Source organism: Diceros bicornis, chromosome 23, assembly GCF_020826845.1.
Source record: "Diceros bicornis minor isolate mBicDic1 chromosome 23, mDicBic1.mat.cur, whole genome shotgun sequence".
In the NCBI taxonomy this organism is placed as follows: Eukaryota; Metazoa; Chordata; class Mammalia; order Perissodactyla; family Rhinocerotidae; genus Diceros; species Diceros bicornis.
This window is the reverse complement of record NC_080762.1, coordinates 24,070,237-24,095,011: the sequence shown is the minus strand read 5'-3', so window position 1 is coordinate 24,095,011 and position 24,775 is coordinate 24,070,237. Positions and strand designations below refer to the sequence as shown.

Genomic DNA, 24,775 nt, shown 5'->3' with positions numbered 1-24,775 from the left:
CTGTTGGTACAAAGACATTGGAAATAATTTCTTAACATAGCTTGTATAAGTCAATAGACTTTAACATATAATACTTGATTTTAATTACTAAGTATTTCTAAAAACAAGGAGAAAAGAACATAAAAAAGAAAATAAAATAGTCATCAGTGTCATCATTCTTTCTATGAGTACTCAAGAAGAAAATGAGGTGGATGAAGAATTTAAAAGAAGGAACCAATCAATATACAGACTTGCCTGTGAGTGTATCAGTAAGTACAATGGATTGCACTTTATACAAGGTACACAATTACATTTGATTCCTAGAAGAATAAGCCTTGTTTATTCAAGGACTTTCTTATATGCCTTTATAACCAATTAGGCAGGAAATTACTCTGTGCATGTGCATGAGTGTGTATATGTGTATCTTTTAAAATTTTTCTGTTCGAGTGTTATGATAATTTCTTCAGTATCATTGAAAAGTTAATGCTGAACTTAAATCTCAGTGACTGGTTATCCATAATTTTTAGATAATACTAAATATAAGCAAAAATGTATAATTATATGATGGAAAATATAAGTGTTCAGTTTAAATCAAGTAGGCAGATATACATAACAAGGGTTCTTCCATTGGTGATTGGTGAGTTTTAACAATGATCATGGTATAAGTTAACAAAACAAAGATTGATACATCTTGACAAGTATGAGAAACAAGCCAATTATATTTCATGGTTAAGTAAATTAAGGAGACTAGTACAGCATTATTGCTTCATTTATTAAACTCGTCAAAGCTAAGCATAGGGGAAAGTTGCCCTTCAGCATAAATGGACCATTCTTTTTAAAATTTTAAAATAAGAATCATGTACTTTTTCATTTGTGTTAAGAAGCAAACAATAGTTAACGATTCATCTTCTTTTACTGTAAAATTTGCATTACCTGAACTAAATGTAGGATTGAATAGTATTTAAAAGGCTGTTTAAAGTTGCTTTACAAAGGAAATACTAAGTGTATGAACAAAGGAATAAAAACTGGTAGCAGAAACTTAATTTGGGTTTTAAATTAAGATCATGAATTCTGTTGAGACCTTCAGTGCATTAGGAAACTTTGAGAATGTGAACTATAACCTAATACAGTTTAAAAATCATGTTATCTAATTGAAATTCAAGTTCGAATAAAATGTTCCATCTGTCATCTGCTGCCACTTTCAAACAAGATAAAATTTAAAATATGTGATGGCAAATAGCTGGATGGGTGAGCCATCTAGTGTCAGAGTCACATACGCTTTTGAGATAGACACATACAAATAAATACAAACACATACCGATCCTAAACGTCCGGCTCCTGCTGCCTATTCTGACCCATTTAAGTTACACCTGGAAGTGTAAGTCAGAACTCTTACAGCTGCCCCTGAAGACCATGCAGTGTGAAGGATTCAGTGGCATTGGCATTTTTAAATTAAAACTGATTCTGCTACTTTGTGCCATGGTTCCTAATCTGAAAAACATTACTGGGGCCGGCCCTGTGGCTTAGCGGTTAAGTGCCCGTGCTCCACTACTGGCGGCCCGGTTTGGATCCGGGTGCGCACTGACGCACTGCTTGTTCGGCCATGCTGAGGCGGCATCCTACAGACAGCAACTAGAAGGATGTGCAACTATGACATACAACTATCTACTGGGGCTTTGGGGAGAAAAAGGGGAAAAAAAAGGAGGCGGATTGGCAATAGATGTTAGCTCAGGGCCAGTCTTCCTCAGCAAAAAGAGGAGGATTAGCATGGATGTTAGCTCAGGGATGATCTTCCTCACAAAAAAAAAAAAAAAAGAAAGAAAAAGAAAAATATTACTTCATTATAGGGCTAGGATATTGGATTTAAAAAGAGGAAAATAATTGGTTTCACAATTTAGACAATGGTTGGGATCCTGAAAAGTCATAGTAAGAAAAATATTTAAAGTAAAATTTCTCTGAAAAGAAACAGAGTGTTGGCGAGGATGTGGAGAAAAGGGAACGCTTGTGCACTGTTGGTGGGAATGTAAATTGGTCAGCCACTATGGAAAACGGTAGGGAAGGTCCTCAAAAAATTAAAAATAGAACTACCATATGATCCAGTAATTCCACTTCTGGGTACACATCTGAAGGAAGTGAAAACACTAACTGGAAAAGATATATGCACCTATGTGTTCACTGCAGCATAATTTACAATAGCTAAGACATGGAAGCAACCTAAGTGTTCATTGGTGGAGGAATGGATAAAGAAGAGGTGGTATATATATATACACATACACACACACACAATGGCATATTATTCAGCCATAAAAGATGGAAATCTGGCCATTTGTGACAACATGGATGGACCTTGAGGAAATTATGCTAAGTGAAATAAGTCAGACAGAGAAAGACCAATACTATATGATCTCACCTATATATGGAATCTTAAAAAAAACAAACCCAAAACACTGAACTCACAGATACAGAGAATAGACTGGTGGTTTCTAGAGGAAGCGGGTGGAGGGTAGGTGAAACAGGTGAAGGTGATCAAAAGGTACAAAATTCCAGATATAAAATAAGTTTTGAGGATGTAACGTAAAGCATGGTAATTACAGTTAATAATATTGTACTGTATATTTGAAAGTTGCTAAGAGAGTAGATGTTAAAAGTTCTGATCACAAGAAAGTAAAATTTGTAACTATGTGTGGTGATGGATGTTAACTAGACCTACTGTGGTGATAATTTAACAATATATACAAATATTGTTGTACACCTGTTGTATGTCAATTATATCTAAAAAATAAATAAAAAGAGACAACAAACAGCCAGTTGAAAAAGTTGTCAAATATACGTGTATATTGAATATGAATAGTAAACAGTTTAGGAGAAAAATGTGAAGACATAAAATTTTTAATTTATGAAATAAGTCAGTGACAATGTCTAACTGAGACAAGACTAATATTAACCTACAACTATCAGCTACATTATTTATTCTCCATATTCTTCTCAGAGGAATTCTTGCTTACAAAGTCTTGTCTTTCTCTGATAGTTCACATCTAGCACTTTTTATGATCTCGGTGGTACGGTCAAATATTTTTGATTGTGTGTTCACTGAAAGAAAGCATGTGGCCACAGTCAGTAATCCATTCACCCTTTTTAAAATGTGACTAATAGCTTCCATTTTGACTCCATTGGCCCTAACTTTTCACTTGTTCATTAGAGGCCCTTTCTGTGATGTTAACTGCTTTTTCCACTCATGAGGTCATATGTAAGTTAACACAACATTGTATTGTTGTGATGCTGGCATATAAAGAAGGGCCAAACACAAGCTTGCAGTCATTAACTGCAGAATAACTGAAAAGTCCAGGGTCAAGGAGGCAGATGTTGTTCGGCAGTCAGACATCAACATGCTAGGTAGTAGCATACTTCCTGGCAGTCTCCTAAATTTCGACTGCCAGATAAAAACCTCCAAATTCCAGTTATTCTAAGGTTAAAATATTTATATATATTTAAAAGAAGTGTTAATTCCTGCATTGTTCTGTTACCAAAATATATTAATAAACAAATTTTAAATTGAGAGGTAGTGAAAAAATTAGGGAAATGTTGAAATGGCCTAAGACAGGCCCTGTGGTCTAGTGGTTAGGTTCGCGTGCTCCGCTTCGGTGGCCTGAGGTTCACGGGTTCGGATACTAGGCGCAGACCTGAACACAGCACCTCAGGCCATGCTGTGGCAGCATCCCATATACAAAATAGAGGAAGATTGGCATGGATGTTGGCTCAGGGATAATCTTCCTCAGGCAAAAAGAGGAAGATTGGCAACAGACGTTAGCTCAGGGCTCAACTCCCTCACCAAAAAAAAAAAAAAAAAAAAAAAGATTTGATATCTTGGTTCTACTTTAGTAATATAGTATTTCCACTTTTTCTATTAGATTATTTAGATCAATGTTTTCCAAACGTGAGTAATAATATGAATCCCTAGGATTGACAGGGTATTTTTTGTATTACCTAAAAATATCCAAAAAACTCGAGTTAACAATATTATTTTTTCATTATAGATGGTATTTTGCTGTCTCAATGTTAATATGCCACTGACTGCTTTGCACAGGTTTTTTTCCCCAATAGACTTTATTTTTTAGAACAGTTTTAGGTTCACAGCAAAACTGAGCAGAAGGTAGAGATTTCCCATATAACCTCTGCCCCCACAGATGCATAGCCTACCCCCTTATCAACATCTCCCACCAGATGGAACATTTATTACACTTGATGCACCTTCAGTGACACGTCTTTGTCACTCAGAGTCCATAGGTTTGTATTAGGGTTTTACTCTTGGTATTGTACATTCTACGGGTTAGGACAAATGTATAATAATATGTACGTATCCACTATTATAGTATCATAGAGTAGTTTTAATGCCCTAAAAATCCTCTGTGCTCTGCCTATTTCTCTCTTCCCCTCCCCTCTAGCCCCTGGAAATGACTGATCTTTTTACTGTTTCCATAGTTTTTACTTTTCTAGAATGTCATATAGTTGGAATCATACAGTATATAACCTTTTCAGATTGGCTTCTTTCACTTAGTAATATGCATTTAAGCTTCCTCCGTGTCTTTCATGACTTGATAGCTCATTTCTTTTTAGTGCTCAATACTAGTCCATTGTCTGTATGTACCAGTTTACTTATCCATTCACCTACTAAAAGACATCTTGGTTGCTTCCAGATTTTGGCAATTATGGATAAAGCTGCTATAAACATCTGTGTGCAGGTTTTTGTGTGCACATAAGTTTTCAACTCCCTTGGAGCTCGATTGCTGGGTCAAATGCTAAGAGTATGTTTAATTTTGTAAGAAACCACCAAACTGTCTTCCAAAGTGGCTGTTTCATTTTGCATTCCACCAGCAATGAACGAGAGTTCCTGCTGCTGCACATCCTTGCCAGCATTTGGTGGTGTTAGTGTCTGGATTTTGGCCATTCTAATAGGTGTGTAGTGGTATCACGTTGTTTTAATTTGCACTTCCCTGATGATATATGATTTAGAGCATCTTTTCATATCATTATTTGTCATCTATAAATCTTTGGTGAGGTGTCTATTAGGTCTTTGGCCCATTTTTTAATCAACTGTTTGTTTTTGTATTGTTCAGTTTTAAGAGTTCTTTGTATATTTTGAATACCAGTCCTTTACCAAATATGTCTTTTGCGAATATTTTCTCCAAGTCTATGGCTTTTCATTCTTTTGACAGTGTCAGAGCAAAAAATTTTAATTTTAATGAAGTCCAGCTTACCAATTCTTTCTTTCATGGATTGTGCCTTTGGTATTGCATCTAAAAAGCCATCACCAAATCCAAGGTTATCTAGATTTTAGTCCTATGTTATCTTCTAGGAGTTTTATAGTTTTGTGTTTTATATTTAGGTCTATGATTCAATTTGAGTCAATTTTTGTGAAGGGTGTAAGGTCTGTGTCTAGACTCATCTTTTTCATGTGGATGTTCAGTTGTTTCAGCACCATTTGTTGAAACGACTATCTTTGCTCCGTTGTATTGCCTTTGCTCCTCTGTTAAAGATCAGTTGACTGTATTTATGGGGGTCTATTTCTGGAATCTCTATTCTGTTTCAGTGAACTATTTGTCTATGCTTTTGCCAATATTACAATGCCTTGATTACTGTAGCTTTACAGTAAGTCTTGAAGCCATGTACTGTCAGTGCTTTGACTTTATTCTTCTCCTTGAATACAGGCATACCTCGTTTTATTGCACTCAACTTGATTGAGCTTTGCAGATATTGTGTTTTTTACAAGACCCTTCACCAGCAAAAAGATTACGACTCACTGAAGGCTCAGATTGTGGTTAGCATTTTTTAGCAATAAAGTATTTTTAAATTAAGGTATATACATTGTTTTTTTAGACATAAAGTTATTGCACACTTAATAGACTACAGTAGAGTGTAAACATTTTATATGCACCGGGAAACAAAAAAATTTGCGTGACTTGCTTTATTGCAATATTCGCTTTATTCCAGTGGTCTGGAACCGAACCCGCAATATCTCCTAAGTATGCCTGTATTGTGTTGGCTATTCTGGGTCTTTTACCTTTTCATGTAAACTTTAGGATCAGTTTGTCAATATCCACAAAATAACTTGCTGGGATTTTTGAACTGGGATTGCATTGAACCTATAGATCAATTTGAGATGAAATGACATCTTGACAATAATGAGTCTCATCCATGAATGTGGAATATCTTTCCATTTATGTCTTCGTTGATTTCTTTCATCAGAGTTTTGCAGTTTTTCTCATACAGATCTTGCATTTATTTTGTTAGATTTATATTAAAGTATTTCATTTTGGGGAGGGCTAACATAAGTGGTATTGTGTTTTAAATTTCAAATTCCACTTGTTCATTGCTGGTATATAGGAAAGTGATTGACTTTTGTGTATTACCTCGCATCCTGCAACCCTGCTATAATCTCTTATTAGTTCCAGGAGTTCGTTTTTGGTCAATTCTTTTGGATTCTCTACAGAGAGGATTATGTCATCTGTGAACAAAGACAGTTTTATCTCTTCTTTCCCAATATGTATACTATGTTTACCTTTTATCTCCTTTACTTGTCTTACTGCATTAGCTAGGACTTCCAGTACGATGCTGAAAAGCAGTGGTGAGAGAAGGAACGTCCTTGCCTTTTTCCTGATTTTAGTGGGAAAGCTTCAAGTTGCTCACAGTCAAGTATGATGTTAGCTGTATGGTTTTTTTGGTAGATATTCTTTATCAAGCTTAGGAAGTTCCCCTCTATTCCTAGTTTACTGCGAGTTTTTATCATGAATGGGTATTGGATTTTGTCAAATGCTTTACCTGCATCTAGTGATATGACGTGATTTTTCGTATTTAGCCTATATGTGATGTGATGGATGTCATTAATTGATTTTCAAATGTGGAACCAGCATTGCATACCTGGGATAAATCCCACTTGGTTGTGGTATATAATTGTTTTTAAACATTGTTGGGTTTGATTTGCTAATATTTGTTGAGGATTTTTGCATCTATGTACATGAGAGTCTGTAGTTTTCTTGTAATGTCTTTGTCTGGTTTTGGTATTAGGGTAATGCTGGCTTCATATGATGAGTTAGAAAGTATTCCCTCTGCTTGTATCTTCTGAAAGAGATTGTAAAGAACTGGTATAATTTCTTCCATAAATGTCTGGTAGAATTTACCAGTGAATCCATGTGGGTCTGGAGTGCTTTCTCTTTTGGAAGTTTATTAATTATTGATTCAATTTCTCTAATAGATATAGGCCTATTTAGATTGTCTATTTCTTCTTGTGTGAGTTTCGGTAGATTATGTCTTTAAAGTAATTGGTCTGTTTCACCTAGGTTATAAAATTTGTGTGCATAGTATTCTTTTATTATCCTTTTAATATCCATGGGAACTGATGTCCCCTCTTTAATTTCTGATATTAGCAATTTGTGTCCTCTCTCTTTTTTCTTAGTTAGGCTGGTTAGAGGCTTATCAATTTTATTGATCTATTCAAAGAACTAGCTTTTGGGTTCTTTGATTTTCTCAATTGATTTCTGGTTTTCAATTTCATTGATTTCTGCTGTAATTTTTATTATTTCTTTTCTTCTGCTTACTTTAGATTTAATTTGTTCTTCTTTTTCTAGTTTCCTAAGGTGGAAGCTTAGATGACTGATTTTAGATATTTCTTTTTTTTAATATATGCATTCAATACTATATATTTCCTGCTAAGCATAGCTTTTGCTGATTCCCACAAATTGTTTTCATTTTCATTTAGTTCAAAATATTTTTTAATTTCTCTTGAGATTTCTTCTTTGACCCATGTATTACTTAGAAATGTACCATTTAATCTCCAAGCATTTTGGGATTTTCCAGCTCTCTTTCTGCTAATGATTTCTGGTTTAATTCCATTGTGATATGAGAGTAGACATTGTATGATTTATATTCTTTTAAATTTGTTAAGGTGTGTTTTAGGGCTCAGAATGCGGTCTATCTTGGTGCAGGTTCCATGTGAGCTTGAGAAGAATGAGTAATCGGCCGTTGTTGGATGAAGTAGTCTATACACGCCCATTATATCCAGTTGACCGATTGTGTTGTTGAGTTCAACTATGTCTTTACTGATTTTCATGATTGTTTTTTATTTGTTGCTCATTTTTTGTTCCTATTTTGGTTTTTCACACTTTTTCTGCCTTTTGTGGTTTTGACTATTTCACATGATTCCATTTTCTCTCCTTTCTTCCTTTACTTTTTTACAATGGTTGCCCTAGATTTTGCAATATACATTTCTTTCTTTTTTGTTTTTTTTTGTGAGGAAGATCAGCCCTGTGCTAACATCTGCCAATCCTCCTCTTTTTTTTTTTTTTGCTGAGGAAGACTGGCCCCGGGCTAACATCTGTGCCCATCTTCCCCCACTTTATATGGGACGCTGCCACAGCATGGCTTGCCAAGCGGTGCGTCGGTGCACGCCCGGGATCCAAACCGGCGAACCCCGGGCTGCCACAGCGGAGTGTGCTCACTTAACCTCTTGCGCCACTGGGCCGGCCCCCATTTATTTTCAATATATCACTTTCAAACACCACTATACCACTTTACAGGTAATGTGAGTACTTTATAACAACGAATTAATCCTCATTCCTCCCTCCCATTCTTTATATCATTTCTGTCATTCATTTTACTTACATAAAAGCACACATATATACATAAACATACATAATCAAATATCTTGTTGCTATTATTATTTTGAACTATTTCTTAGATCAATTAAGAATAAGAAAAATAAAGGTGTTTATTTTACCTTCATTTATTCCTTCTCTGATGCTCTTCTATTCTTTATGTAGATCTGAGTTTCTGACCTGTATCATTTTCCTTAACTCCAAAGAACTTCTTTTAGCATTTCTTGCAAGGTAGGTCTACCACCAATAGATTTCCTCAATTTTTGTTTGTCTGAGAAAGTCTTCATTTCTCCTTCACTTTTGAATGATAATTTTGCAGGGCACAGAATTCTAGGTTGGAGGGTGTTTTCTCTCAACACTTTAAATATTATACTCTGTTCTCTTCTTGCTTGCATGGTTTCTGAGGAAAAGCTGTAATTCTTATCTTTGGTTCTTTATAGGTAAGGTGTTATTTTCCTCTGGCTTCTTTCAGGATTTTTAATTTATTATTGATTTTCTGTAGTATAAAAATGATATCCCTAGGTTTAGTTTTATTGGCATTTATCCTGCTTGGTGTTCTCTAAACTTCCTGGATCTGTGGTTTGGTGTCTGACATTAATTTGGGGAAATTCTCAGTCATTATTGTTTCAAATATTTCTTCTGGTTCCTTTCTCTCTCTCTTCTCCTGGAATTCCGATTACACATATGTTACACCCTTTTGTAGTTGTCCCACTAATTTAGGATATTCTATTCTCTTTTTTCAGTCTTTTTTCTCTTTGCTTTTCAGTTTTGGCAGTTTCTATCCAGATTTCCTCAGGCTCAGAGATTCTTTTCTCAGCCATGTCCAGTATATTAATAAGCCCATTCAAGGCATTCTTCATTTCTGTTACAGTGTTTTTGATCCCTAGCATTTCTTTTTGGTTCTTTCTTAGAATTTCCATCTCTCTGCTTACATTGCCCATCTGTTCTTGCATGCTGTCTCCTTTATCCATTAGAGCTCGTAGCATCCTAATCACAGCTGTTTTAAATTCTTAGTCTGATAATTCTAACATCCTTGCCATATCTGGGTCTGGTTCTGATGCTTGCTCTGTTTCTTTAAACTGTGTTTTTTAGCTTTTAGTATGTTTTGTAATTTTTTTTTGATAGTTGGACATGAGGTATTGGGTAAACAGAACTGCCATAAATAGATCTTTAGTAATGTGGTGGTAATTTGTGGAGCGAGTGGAAGTGTTCTATAGTCCTATAGTAGGACTCAGTCTTTCAGTGAACCTGTACCTCTGGACTGTGGACTTCACACATGCTTCTCAGTTTTTTTCCTTCCTTTGGTGGGACAGGATGGCTAGAGACGGCTTGAGTAATTTCCCTTCTTCCACGTGGAAGGCTAGAGCAATCAGAGTTGGGTAATTTCCCTTCTCCTAGGTCAGTTAGGCTCTAATTAAATAGTTTCTCCTGAGGGCAGACCTTATTAAGAACAGAATGCTCTGGTGTATTTCAAAATAGTTCCTTTCCCCTCCTCATGCCAGAAGCACAAGAGAATTTCTGATATATCACTGTGAGAACCTGGTTAAGCTCCTAGAGGTAAAATTCACAAAAGTGTGGGGACCCCAACGACTGGGTACCCTGGAGATTTATCTCTCAGACTTGTCCACACTGAGCCTCCAGCAATTCATCAGTTAAAGTTCAGGTTTCCCTACTGCAGCACTGGTTCCTGGAGAGGTGGGTGGTCTTGGGTTCCTGCTCCAGTAAGTTGTGATTCTCTGTATTCACCTCTTGGTCTCTTTAATTTTGGGGGCAGCAGTTTTCCCTGTAACCTCACTTCTTTGACAGATTTAAGAAGAGTTGTTGATTTTTAAGTTTGTTCAGGTTTTTACTTGTAAGGATGGAGTGGCAACTCTGAGCTTCTTCCATCGGGGACCTGAAACGGGAAGTTCCTTGCACAGGTTTTTGGAGTTGACTTTGCCTACTGTGAGCTGTGTGCAAACTTTATTCTTCCACTCCTTCGCCCTCATTGAGCTACTACAAATACGGCACACCACCATGTTCTGGCCTTCATTTGGCATGAAAAGATCATCAACAAAACAAGTCCACCCTGTTCTTTTCTCAGTTACTAGTAAATTATATTATTCTGTCACAGTATATTGTATTCATGTCAAATTAACACTCTAATTTAGTAAATAACAAGAAATTAGTCTTTGTCTATGAAAGTGTTTCAGTGGCAACTACCACTGCAAAAGAAAGGTTTTGCTTTGTATCTACTGATAAACTAGTAAATACAGAATGATTTTTGTTCATTCTGATATTTAGAGAAGCCAACCAAACTATCATCAGATCTCTATTAATAGATTAAAAGGAATTATTTAGTAACAAGGTTGTTGTAAACACAGCTATAAAGGTGGCACTGAAATCTCATTCTAATGGTTGGTTACAATATGGTCATCCAGATTATGCAGAAATATATATATGCTAATTTCTAAAATTATCATTGAAATAAAGACACAAAGAGTTCTTATAGCAAAAACCCACAAATTCCTAAAACTATGTATGTGTATAAGCCCTGGTTTGAGAAAAACTGATCTTATGTTATGGAAATGAAACCCTTTAGTGTGAAGTTTCAAAACAAAACAAAATGCTTTAATGAACAAGTATTCACTTAATGCTGCTTTAGTCTCTTTTGAAAAAACTACAGATTCATATCACTTACCTCAATGCATGGCATTCTCCCAGAGAAATTAGCAGCTGTATAGCCCAATGTGACATTTGCTATAAGCTTAAGTCCTAGCTGACGTGCATCAAGCATTCGTGAAAGGGCTCTGTCTTGCTTGTAAGCCTTCATCGACTGTTTCACCATGAGTCTAGTCTTCAAAATTTCTTCGAGCATTCTTGGTAGCACACCTTTTCTTACTGAAGGCTATCATAAAGGAAAAAAGAATGTTTAAAATCCCATAAACATTATAGATTTAGATCATTAAGAAGGAAGCACAAAGTATAACAGTGGCCAACTGTCATGAATTGCAACATACTAATAATTGAGTGGCCATAGGACCAGTGGCCATCAATACAAAATCATCACATTTTCTTTCTTTTGAAGAGGACTTTTCGCCTGAAAGGTTCCTGTAATGTTTATAAATCTCATGTAGTACTACTATGTGAGTTCAGAGACCTCCCGGGAGGAGGATGTCAACTAGTGCATAAGAGACCATACAACAAACAAGTTCAGAGGGAAATTTTGTTCAAAACTTTGATCCAAACCCCCACTCTTTCAGAAAGACACATGGGATTTGTATCATTCATAACAAACCTCAGTTTTTAAAGATCTCATCCTAATGACCCCACACAGTAATCTGCATGGAACTCCATTTATCTACCTTGGAAGAATGATGAGCTGGGTTGACTCTGCTGACATTCAAACCTGCAGTTCCAGGGGCTCTAGGTATTTCAAATCTGATGCTTAGACCACTAAGCCATCCCCTCCGGCCTATATTTATTAGCAATCTGGAAGAGGGGATGAATAGTGAGGTGATAAAATTTGTTGATGCCAAAAAAAAAACCATAGGTATTAATCAAGACTAGGGAGAATTTATGAGAATTCCAGCAGGAATGAAAACCACAAAACAATATTAACTTTGAAGATGATTCACAGACACGTGCAAGGTAATGCATGTCAGACTGACGAAGTAAAACCCTAGGAATAGGATAATCACACTCCTGAATATTAAAAAATCTTATTTTCATTAAGCTTTACACACTGGGTCAAAATGTAGATGCAAGGTTTTAAAATGCTGTTAAAGGGAGATAATATAATCAGCTGCTAAGTATGTGACAATGAAAACATATTCTAACCTCTGATTCATTCTGTGTACCTTTTGAAGCAGCCATAATATTTAAGTAAAGACATAATATACATCATTATGTTAAGACGTAATATTTTCCAAAAAGGAATATATCAGGAACTCTGGCAAAAATTTTCCTCACATCTAAATGGCTAATTTTAGGGTACTTTTTAAACACAGCATCCTCTTACTGGTAGAGAATGATGCTACTTTTGCTGAGTACACCAGAATGAATTTGAGGGCTAGTGGGGTCCATGCTACTACCATCAACCACCCTATAGTCACATGATTCTAGTACAGACTCACTACTAAGGAAACAGAAAAGAAAGAAATGAAGTTGGCATATGAGAGGCAATATAATCTTCCAGATCTCTACTATTTGTCTTTAATTTATTCATTTATGAGGCTTTCCTTAGTCTCTTTTGAGGGGAGATAAGGGAAAGAAAAAAGAGACCCTATTATTAGTTTGGATATCTTCTTAAAAATGCAATTAATAAATACATTACAGTATCACTTTCTAAAGATAGTCTTAATTTAATTTAAAATAATGTAGAATGATTAATACAGTTTACACATTAAAGTAATTTAAATCCTTATAAGTTAACATTGTTGTGATCATCAAATAGCTATTTAATTCTGCCAGATTCTAATAGAGGCAGAAGTACATTTCTTTCTTTAAAAACTAAAATGTAACAATTAAAAGATTTTAAACCTAAATTCATGCAAAACAATATGACTGATTTTTTTAAACGATTTCTTAGAAATTCCTATATCCTTGACTTTTTGAGATAAGATATTCAAGCAAACTTGTTTTTTTGTTTTGTATTATATGCCAACAACATCTAAATCATTAGCTCTCCAAAGGTTAAGCCACAGTTGATACCTTTCATTCACAAGAGCGTATTACCTTGACAAAAGCTATTCCATTGGGGGACACTGTGATATCATGCCTAATTTGGTAAAGTAAATCTGGAGGTACTCTTAGAGAGGTACAGCCAAATTTGAACTCATCATACCTGTTAAGAAAGAAAACACTAAGCAAATACTATCTCAAATCATAGAACAGAGATTCTAGGCAATTTTAGGAATCTTTCTAATTCCAGTAGAAATTCATTTTCAAACATCTAAACATGAATTCATGTACTTAGTAATATGTTTACCTAATTACCAAAAAGAAGTTCTTCAAATATTTACAATTTCTTAAAAGAAACATTTCTTACATGACACTATCCTAAAATGTATGGGTAAAATATATTCTGAAATACCAAATTTCAACTCAACATATGATCACCTTACACTAAATTCCTTAAAGAAAAATTTAAGCCTTAAAAGACTGTAAATAGCTTTTCCAAATTTATGTTCTTAATAAAAAGACAAGATTACCAATACAGTTTCCACAAATGCTTTCTATGAAGGAGTGAGTACACTCTAGACCAAAACTATAACACTTGGTTTTAAATATACAAAAATCATTACAAAGGAAGACTATATTTCTTATAAGAAAAAATCTACTCCTTTGAATATTTAAAATGTTATTCTCCTTCAGTTCATAAAATTCTGTTGACATGAATAAATAAAACCTAACATTTAACAATTTAACTTTTCAAAAAAGTCACAGACTCTTTTTTTTTTTTTTGCGAGGAAGATCAGTCCTGAGCTAACATCCATGCCAATCCTCCTCTTTTTGCTGAGGAAGACTGGCCCTGGGCTAACGTGTGTGCCCATCTTCCTCCACTTTATATGGGACGCCGCCACAGCATAGCTTGATAAGCGGTGCATCAGTGCACACCCAGGATCCGAACCAGGGCCGCCAGCAGCGGAGTGCATGCACTTAACCACTATGCCATCGGGCCGGCCCCGCAGACTATTTCTAAAACAAGTCAAGAGCAGGTGATATCTAGAGTTGTAAGATCATAATCCTCAAACTGTTTCAATGAAAAATGATTTATATAAACAAATTAAACATAACTCTCATTTAAAAAGAGACCATAGATATACATGGAGAGTGAAACAGATAAGTTGCAAGGCTGACTATTCAGTTTTCTTCATGAGTCATCCATCCATGATGCCGAATCAGTCATAGGGTGATCCATGTCAATTAGTAACATAACCACAAAGAACGAATTAGCTGTGCTACAGCCCATTCATTTTGCTCATCAGGACAGTTTCAAGTGCAAAGCAAAACTCAAAGAAAGTCTAATTTTAGTAAGAAGTACAAAGCACAACATAACTGTAAATACGTAAAAAACTTACTTTCCCAAGTTCTCCACATGGCCAAGGCAGGTGGAAAAACAGTAGTTGTATGCAATCACAATAGAAGGATATAGTGACTGGAAATCCAAAACCAGAACAGAGTTGCTATAGAAGCGAGATTCAGGCTCCATAATTAGGGGAATACACTGTGGGGCTCTCATTTGGGATCTCTGTTGTACACTAGGTGTCACAGGAATATAGTTCATTGGTTTAGCAATACGCAACATCATTGATTCCACACGGTACTGCAGGCAGAGAGATGGAGGTAGGAAAAGAAGAAACAGTTTAAATATAAATATACTGGTCTCTTGAATATGTGAATTGGGGGATGTTTTGCTTCTCAGAATAGAGACGCATGACTTTCTTACAATAGTTGTATAGTATTGGTTATTTAGTCAGCTTTCAGGTACCTGAAGGGGACATTCATAAATCCTCTTCCTATTCCTATAACTTTTATAAAAACTGCAAAATATGTCAAATAACTTACACAATAAGTCAATTTTGAAAATACAGACACAATTAGATTTCTTCTTATATTTAAATACACTCTTATAATAAACAGATGCAGGAGAGACAGCTGTACAGTTTGACAATTTCATTTAAAAAGTTGGCAAATAATCTTTGAGAAATTTATTTGGGAAAATTAGAGAATGAAAGTCAGGAGACTTGAGATGGATAAATGTTATTCCAATTTTCCAAGAACAACACACAAAGATTCTAGAACTGAAAGGTAGTCAGTTTAATACCAGTCCCTCGAAAAACTGAATCAAACAATTACTGATTGTTTATAATAACCACTGTTAAGCAGATGGTTTAGAGTATTAGGGAAAAAAAGCACTCACATGAATAAGCATGGGTTCACTGAAATGTTCTCATGTGGTTTTAAGGTATTTTTGCCTTTTATTATAAGCCACCTCAAATAGCTTTTGAAACTTGTGGGGGCATAGGTAAATAAAATAGCTTATAAGCAATAAAATTAAATAAAGAAATAGGTAATGCCAAAATAGTTAGAGCTCTATTTTTTCCTGTATTTACTGATTTGGTAGGTTGGGGGAATGTTATAGACATAAAGTAATTAAAATAACTAAAATAAAAGATTTTATGAGGTTAAGGAACCTGAGTGATTTAATGTACTATCTCTGATCCCTAGCACAGTGTTTATTTAACACACTAGAGGTATTTCAATAAATATTTGTTGAATGAATGCATGAAATCATTTTCAGTAAGACACTTGACAAAATCTCTCATTATACTTTTGGAAAATCAGCTAGAAAAATATGAACTAGGGGCTGGCCCAGTGGCGTAGTGGTTAAGTTTGCGCTCTCCGCTTCAGCGGCCAGGGGTTTGCAGGTTTGGATACTGGGCGTGGACCTACACACTGCTCATCAAGCCATGCTGTGGAGGTGTCCTACATACAAAATAGAGAAAGACTGGCAACAGATGTTAGCTCAGGGCCAATCTTCCTCACCAAAAAAAAAAAAAAAAAAGATATGAATTAAATGGCTCCTAAGGTTCCATTTTTCTTTAACATTTTAAAAAAGTGATACAGCTCACTTATATTGACTCCCAAATCCTTTTCTCTCTCTTTTTTTAACATAAAGTTATCTGTTGGGAGTTGGAACAAGTCAAAATTAGGAATGTAAAACAAAAGAAAGTTAGACTTTCTTTGCTGCTTTCCCAGTTCTAAGGAGCCTTTGAAGGCATCCCTAATCATACTGACAATATTCAGGAATGTAATATCATCCTCAAGGGCATAGTCATTTTTTTCTTAATACCATGAAAAACTTAGCAGTGGCCAGAAAGTTGGTATGGAGAAAAAATAAAAAGTGGAGCTGTTAAGTGAAATTAAAACTCTTCCAGGGGCGGGCCCGGTGGTGCAAGCGGTTAAGTGTGCGCGCTCTGCTGCGGTGGCCCGGGGTTCGCCGGTTCGGATCCCGGGCGTGCACTGACGCACCACTTGTCAAGCCATGCTGTGGTGGCATCCCATATAAAGATGGATGTTAGCTCAGGGCCAGTCTTCCTCAGCAAAAAAAGAGGGGGATTGGCAGGTGTTAGCTCAGGACCAATCTTCCTCACAAAAGACAAACAAACAAAAACAAACAAACAAACAAAAACTCTTTCAGAAAATAAAATGACAAAATCTGATTAACTAGCTTTATATTAGTTGGTATCAGAAAGTTCAAAAAATCAAATCACCTTAAGCATCTCAAAGTAAGTATATCAGTCACATAGAACTTGCAAGAGTGCAAGAAAATGGATTTCTTACCTGTGAGCCCCTTGTCAGTACATGTAAAAACTGAATGCCAAAAAGTCTAGCCATTTCACTGGTTTTCCCAATCAGGTCCACCCGTTCTAACATTTGGAGATTTCCACGGACACGGCTAATGTAATGATCAACCATTTTCCATCTGTTAAAAGAGAATCCATGCTATGAACATTCGAGAGAAATTTGGACACTTGTTTCATTCTGACAGAACTTACATATAAAAAGTGAGGTTATTTAAGGAGTCACCACGATGTGAGCCTTCAGCCAAGTGTTAAGGAGTTAAACATTAGAAAATTTCAGTTTCAAGGGCATAAAACCTAGTGAAAATACACAAAGTTTAAAATAGTACTTGTGATAAGGTGGAAAGACTAAGAATAATTATTTTCAATATTTTGCTTGATGTTACTCTATTTTTATTATAAAAAATTAACATTCTCTCTTAGATGCCACTGCTGATGATGCAATAATTATACAATTATAATTTATCATATCTATAGGTTTTTAAAGAACATGAAGGATTTGGGTTATCATTGAAAATACCAGTCTAAAATAAAAGTGTGTACAATCTTCTCTCTGGAAAGAAACAGTAATTTGGTGAAGATTTAGAAAAATCAGGAAAATATTTTAATGAGACCATACATGGGGTAAATATAAATCAAATCACTACTTTCTGTGAAAATATAAATATTCTATTCTTTGATTTAAACCTCTAAAAAAATTAACTTCTTTACCTTTTTTGTTAAGAAAACAAGCAAACAACAAAAAACTTTCACCAAAGCCATGAAAGGAAGTTTTGATTTAGTATGACTATATTATTAAAATATAAAAATGACTGAAAAGTATACTATAAAGAATAAAATTTATTCATTTAAAGAATATTATCACTTAAATATATTGTAACCTTTAATCATATGGCTTTTAGAAGAATATAGTCACATAACTGTTCAATAAAAAAAGTTTAAAAACCTATTCCTATGATAATGACTAATGCAAAGAGAAAAACTAGAAAATGAACATAAAAAGAAGAAAATCACCCTATAATTAAAAAGATAGATAATAACAAGTGTTAGCAAGGATGCAGAGAAATGATAACCCTTATACACTGCTGATGGGAATGTAAAATAGTGCAGTTGTTTTGGGAAAGAGTCTGGCAATTCCTCAAATTATTAAACATAGAGTTACCACATAATCCACCAATTCCACTCCTAGGAATATATCCAAGAGGAATGAAAACTAGGTCAACACAAAAACTTGTACACGAATCTTCTTAACAGCATTATTCATAATAGCCAAAAAATGAAATAACTCAAGTGTCCACCAACTGATGACTGAACAAATAAAATGTGGCGGGCCGGCCCCGTGGCTTAGTGGTTAAGTGCATGCGCTCCGCTACTGGCGGCCCGGGTTCGGATCCCGGGCACGCACCGACGCACCGCTTCTCCGGCCATGCTGAGGCCACGTCCCACATACAGCAACTAGAAGGATGTGCAACTATGACATACAACTATCTACTGGTGCTTTGGAAAAAGGAGGAGGATTGGCAATAGATGTTAGCTCAGAGCTGGTCTTCCTCAGCAAAAAGAGGAGGATTAGCACAGATGTTAGCTCAGGGCTGATCTTCCTCACAAAAAAAATAAAAAAAATAAACAATAAAAAATAAATAAATAAAAAATAAAATGTGGCATACCCACATAACAGAATATTATTTGGCAATAAAAGGAAATGAGTTACTGAAACATGCCACAACATGAATGAATCTGGACAGCATATGCTAAAACAAGCCAGTCATAAAAGGCCATATACTGTATAATTCTATTTACATGAAATGTCCAGAACAGGCAAATTTATGGAGACTGAAAGTAGATTAGTTGAGGGGATGGGGGGTGGAAAAGGGAAGATTGGAGGGTGATGGCTAAGAGATGCACGATTTCTTTTTGGGGTAATAAAAATACACTGAAATTTATTGTGGTAATGGTTGTGCAACTCTGTGAATATACTAAAAACCATTGAATTACCCACTTAAATGGCTGAATTGAATGGTATGTGAATTATACCTAAATACAACTGTTAAAAAGAATTAGGCAAACATAAAAAACCATCCTAAACTTTATCAATATTCAATTTTTTAACAAAATAGACAAACAGAAATACTGTTCTGACTATTTAATATTAATATATAATATATAATTATATTAATATATAATATATAATAATACTATTTCCCCTTAGTTTTTATAGTTATTGAGTATACTATTGTATGATTATAACATAACTTATTTAATGGATCTGTTATTGAGTATCTTTTATGACTATAAGCAATGCTGTGATGAACATCTTTATAGCTAAGTCTATGTACAGATGCTTAAATACTTCCTTAAGATAAATTCCAAGATTTGGTCAATGGGTCTGCTATGATTTAGTTTTTAATACATAAAGACACACTGCTTTCCCCATGGTTTTAATAATTCACATTCATACTAGTCATGATAAAGTGTTTGCTTCCTTGCATCTCTGTCAACATTGGGGATTATAATTTTTTAGGTTATTACTAGTGTGATAGGCAAAAAAACTGTATCACATTTTAATATATACTTTTTGTTTTAGATTATTATTAATTTAGATTATTATTAATAATTAGATTATTAATGTAATCCTTCCATAATACAGATTTGCCAAATGTAAATCTGAGATAATGCATTATGTGTGGATTTGATCAGTCCTTTTAAAATAAAACAAAATGGATTTAACAGCTCATCCTTTCTGTAGACCACGTGAGTGGTCAATGACCTGTCTTGGAGTTCACTGATCCTTTCTTCTGCTTGATCTAGTCTACTGTTGAATCCCTCTACTGAATTTTTCAGTTCAATTATTGTGTTCTTCAGCTCTATGATTTCTGTTCAGTACTTTTTTGTATTTTCTATTTCTTTGTTGAAATTCTCCCTTTTTTCATGCATTGTTCTCTTGACCGTGGTGAGCATCTTTATAACAGTTATTTTGAATTCCCTGTCAGGCAGTTCATATAACTGTTCAATTATGGTTGGTTTCTGGAGATTTATCTTGTTTCCCTGTTTGGAATATCTTTGCCTGATTCTTCATTTTCCTTGACTCTCTGTGTCGGTGTCTGCATTAGACAAAGCAGGCACTTCTCCCAGTCTTCATGGACTGGCCTTGTACAGGAGAAGACGTCCACCAAACAGCCCAGCCAGAGATTCTGGGGACCTCTACCAACTCTTTCTCTCCCCAGGGAGAAGTGGGCAGTTGTGGTTTTCGTCCACTCACTCTGTGCTGAGCAGGAAGGGGAGTTATGGTGTCTACTAGTCCAAACCACCTTCTTCATTCCCCTCCCAGGCAGCTAGACTGTGCTGGATCTGTTGCAGCTCCAAGACTGGAAAGACAGATGCCAGTTCTTTGGCTAGCCTTGGAGGAGTTGGGGCATTGCACGCATGGATCAACTCTTTCTCTCCCCAGGGATAAGCTGAGAGCTGGGATTTTTCATCCACTTGCTCTGTGCTCAGCAGCGGGGAGGATCTATGGTGTCTCCCAGCCCATGCTGCCATCTCCATTTGGCTCTGCCAACTAGACTGCGCCAGACCTGTCAGAGCCCCTTTGGAAAAGGTGGGGTGCTAGACATGCAAACCAATCCCTTCCTTCCCCTGGGAGGAGCTACGAGCTAAGAGCCATTTCCTGATCACATGACTCTGAGCCAGGGGCAGGGACTCTGGCAAAAAAGTGATCTTTTTGAAATAAGATGACCTTCCTTCCTATTTTCTAGTCCTATCTGGCTAGCCATGTGGTATAAAAAGAGAATGGATACTGTAGCCTTTTAAAAAATAAGCATAGCATGACAAATTGAATTTTGTTAGGTAATTTTTTGTTTGGTATACGGAATTATGCCATCCTCCTGATACTCTGTCAAACTCAACTGTATTAAGCAAGTTTTTATTTGAGGAAGAGGAAGGGAAATATAAAACATAAGCTACTCAGGATAGGCCTGGGTAGGTGATGAAATGGTTGAACTTAAGCATCTTGAGGGAACAGATAGAACAGCTGGGAAGACGGTGACAAAAAAGGAGATATAAGAATTCCAGGGCCAGCCCCGGTGGCATAGTGGTTAAGTTTGGTGCACGTTGCTTCAGTGGCCTGGGTTCGGTTCCCGGGCGTGGACCTACACCACTTGTCTGTCGGTGGCCATGCTGTGGTGGCGCTCACATAGAAAACAGAGGAAGACTGGCAACAGATGTTAGCTCAGGGTGAATCTGCCTCAGCAAAAAAAGTTTGGAGAGTGAGTCTTGTCAAGTTGGAGGGGCTTAGGAAACATCATGGGCTTTCCAGAGATCTACCTTAACTAAAGCATAAAAACCACGTCTGCACAAGTTCAAAGAGATCAGCTAATAATTGAATTGCCTACTAGAGCAAAAATAAGCACACTTCAAAGGCAGATAACAAAAATCCAGAATCTGTGCCACAGAACATCAATAATATCCATTACATAATCATGCAAAGAAACAAAAAAAAATGACCCATTGTTAAGAAAAAAAGCAATCAACAGAAACTAACAGAGATGGCCCGATGTTGGATTTAGTAACCATTATAGATATGTTCAAGAATCTAAAGAAAATAATATTCAATAAATACAAGAAAAATATAGTCTTAGTGAGTGAACAGACAGAGAAATTCATCAAATATAGAAAGTATAAAAAGAAAGAACCAAATGAGAATTCTGGAACTAAAATTACAATAACTGAAATACAAAATTTATTGGCTGGCCTCAACAGCAGATTGGCAATGACAGAAGAAAGTTAGTGAACTGAAAGATAGGTCATTAGAAAAAAGACTGAAGAAAAAGGTACAGGGCCTCAAGGATCTGTGGGACACGTCAAATAGTCTAACATACACGTAATTGGAGTCTTAGAAAGAAAAGACAGTAAGAGTGGGGGCAGAAAATATTTAAATAAATAATAGCCAATTTCCTAAATTTGATGAAAAACCTCAACTTAAAGATCTAAGGAGCTCAGCAAACACCAAGAAAGATAAATACAACAACAAAAAAATCCACATCTAGGAATATCATAGTGAAATTACTGAAAACCAAAGGCAAAGAGAAAAATCTTGAAAGCAGCTAGGAAAAAAAATTATAGAGTTCTGCTTCAGATGTAGAAAGCTACAGAAGAATATCACTCTAGTCTAACAACGATAAAAAGCTGGATAATCTACAAAATCATAAGTTTTACTGAGGTCATCAGAAAGTTGAGGTTACAAGAGAATCAGGTGAACTTAATTTCACAGGGTGACAAACTCATCTAAGGATAGAAAGGACACAACCTATTTCATCTTTTGCAGAGCATAGGAGGGAGAGGCAGCTGCCATAAAAGCAGGTAAGAATGAAACAGTTAAAATGTTAACAAATTCTTAAATGTCATGGATGAGCTACCATGACAGTTTAGAATCACTGTGAGCCCCAGAGACCCGGGGAGTCTTTTTCCACGGGCCCCCACCAAATGCTCATGAGACAGGGCAGAGTATACAGGAATGAAAACCTGCAACTTTCTCTGACCCTTCTCTCACATGAAGCAAAGCCCTGAGCTGCTACAGGACCAGCAGGAGACTTTCCAATCCTAGGGAAAGAACAGATGCAAAAGATATCTGCTGCTCACAGAGGGGTGGTAGCAAAAGCTACACCTGAGGGAAGAGCAGGAAACCTCCCGTTTCAACCACGGGCCTTGTACTAAGTAGCAAGCAACAGCTGTCTACCACTGGGAAAGAGGCAGGAAACCTTCCCATCATAGATTTCAGGCAAAGATACACTGCTGCTGAGGAGGGAGTAGAAGCAAAAGCCACCTTCTCCTGGGAGACATGGAAACCTGTGTGGGGCCAGGACCTGGCAGTGGTACAAAGAAGAAGTCTATCACCACTGTGGGAAGAGCAGGAATGCTGAGAAGGCCTCATCCCTGAGCTCCAGGAGAACAGGAACTTCCAAGGACGACTAACTTCAGTCAGAACTGAGAACTGAGTAACTTCCCCTGCCTCCATACAGAGTAACAACAGCAGCAGTCAACCATTCATTAAGCCTGACTTTGGAAAAAATTGCGTTGCATACAGTGGAAAAATGAGAATGACAGTTGATTTCTCATCAGAAACAATGGAGACCAGAAGAAAAGGGAATGAAATCTTTAAAGTAGTAGGGAAAAAAAGAATCTCAATCCCCAAATTAGACAATGCAAATATCATTCAAAAATAAGAGTGAGACAAAGACCTTTTAAGATAAATCAAGGCTGAGAGAATTTGTTGCCAGCACACTTGTACTAGAAGACTTGCCAAAAAAAACAATTTAGTAGTTTCTTAAAATGTTAAACATGCTAACCATGAGACCTGGCAATTCCACTGCTCAAGAAGTGAAAATGTATGTTCACACACACATAAAGACTTGCATTCCAGTTTTATTCATAATAGCTTCAAAGTATAAACAACCCAATTGTCCATCAATAGGTGACTGGATAAATAAATTGTGGTATAGTCATACAATTGAATATTATTTAGTAATAAAAATGAATAAACTACTGGTTTATGCAAAAACATGGTTGAATCTCAAAAAACATGCTACAGTTTCCTGGCGGTCTAGTGGCTAAGATTCAGCGCTTTCAAAAAACATTATGCTGAGTTCCTTGAAAGAAGCCAGACAAAACAGTAGATTGTAAATAATTCTATTTATATGAAGTTCTAGAATTGGCAAAACTAATCTATAGTAATAGAAATTCAATCAGTACTTACATGGGTGGTTAAGGAACAGGTAGTTCGACTGCAAAGTTGTATAAGGGAATTTTCTGGGTGTTAGAAATGTTCTTTACCTCGATTGGCATAGTAGTTACAGGGTGTATGCATTTTTCAAAGTTATCGCACAGTATACTTCAAATGTATGCATTCTGTTGTATATAAATTATATTCCAATAATATTTATTTTAAAAAAGACATACTATTCTTTTCAGAGTTATAAAACATTACCTGTATAGATCTGTCTTGTTATCAAACCAATCTGATAAGACTCGAAGGGTAAAGAGAGGAAAACGCTGATGAAGAATGTGAAAGCTCACATTTTCAAAGGTGTAATTTGTTAGAGCCACCTAAAAAAAAACCAAGACTCTATTATAATAATGCTTGTATTTATGTGCAAATTTGGTTCTAAAAGATACCAAATATTACTTCTAACTTTTCATAGTAGATATGAAAGCTACTTGTAAAAATGATCTGTGTTACAACTGAATCATAATTAATTTAAAACCATGGAAATATAGCCTACCAGACAGAAATGTTCATAATAAATTAATATTTAATTGGAAAAAAATCAGACTTGATGAGATTCAACTTGGTCATGTAATACTTACCTAAGAGGATCCCAGTTCTTATCACTTCTTTTTACAGTCTACGCCAATACAAATACTGACAGACAGTAGCATTGTTAAGCAAGCTAATGTTTTGTTCTTTCCATACTCACATTTTGGTCCTTGAAGACATGCTGATTAACAGGATCCCACAGATTCAAGGATGTGTTATCTAGTTAAAGGCAGGCATTCATCCTGCTCCCAAGAATTACATCAGTACTAAGACCCAATACATGGACATTATGGAGTCACTTCATTTCAGTCCAAAAGCAAAAGATTAAAAAGGAAATGGCAGAAATGTTTCCCCATCTTCAAAACATGTAGGTAAAAGCTATGTTAATGGGCAAAGAATACTGAAAAAGGGCCCAGATTAATAAAACATACCTCTAGCTGGATGATTTCTCAGAAATATCTATAAGACACAAGCAACCTAGACAATGGCAG

The 24,775-nt window shown here is 35.8% G+C and overlaps 1 protein-coding gene across 5 annotated transcripts in view; it reads right to left on the bottom strand.

Moving 5' to 3' along the window:
* Positions 1-24,775, bottom strand: part of REV3L (REV3 like, DNA directed polymerase zeta catalytic subunit) — a 166,303-nt gene that overhangs the window by 21,589 nt on the left and 119,939 nt on the right. For 4 of the 5 annotated variants that reach the window (XM_058566444.1, XM_058566445.1, XM_058566447.1 and 1 more), the window contains exons 21-25: positions 23,955-24,073; positions 16,956-17,097; positions 14,690-14,934; positions 13,344-13,452; positions 11,308-11,514 (exon numbers count right to left, since the gene is read on the bottom strand). In XM_058566444.1, coding sequence (XP_058422427.1) covers positions 11,308-11,514; positions 13,344-13,452; positions 14,690-14,934; positions 16,956-17,097; positions 23,955-24,073 — 822 coding nt within the window. The other variant, XM_058566448.1, reaches the window with a different exon arrangement.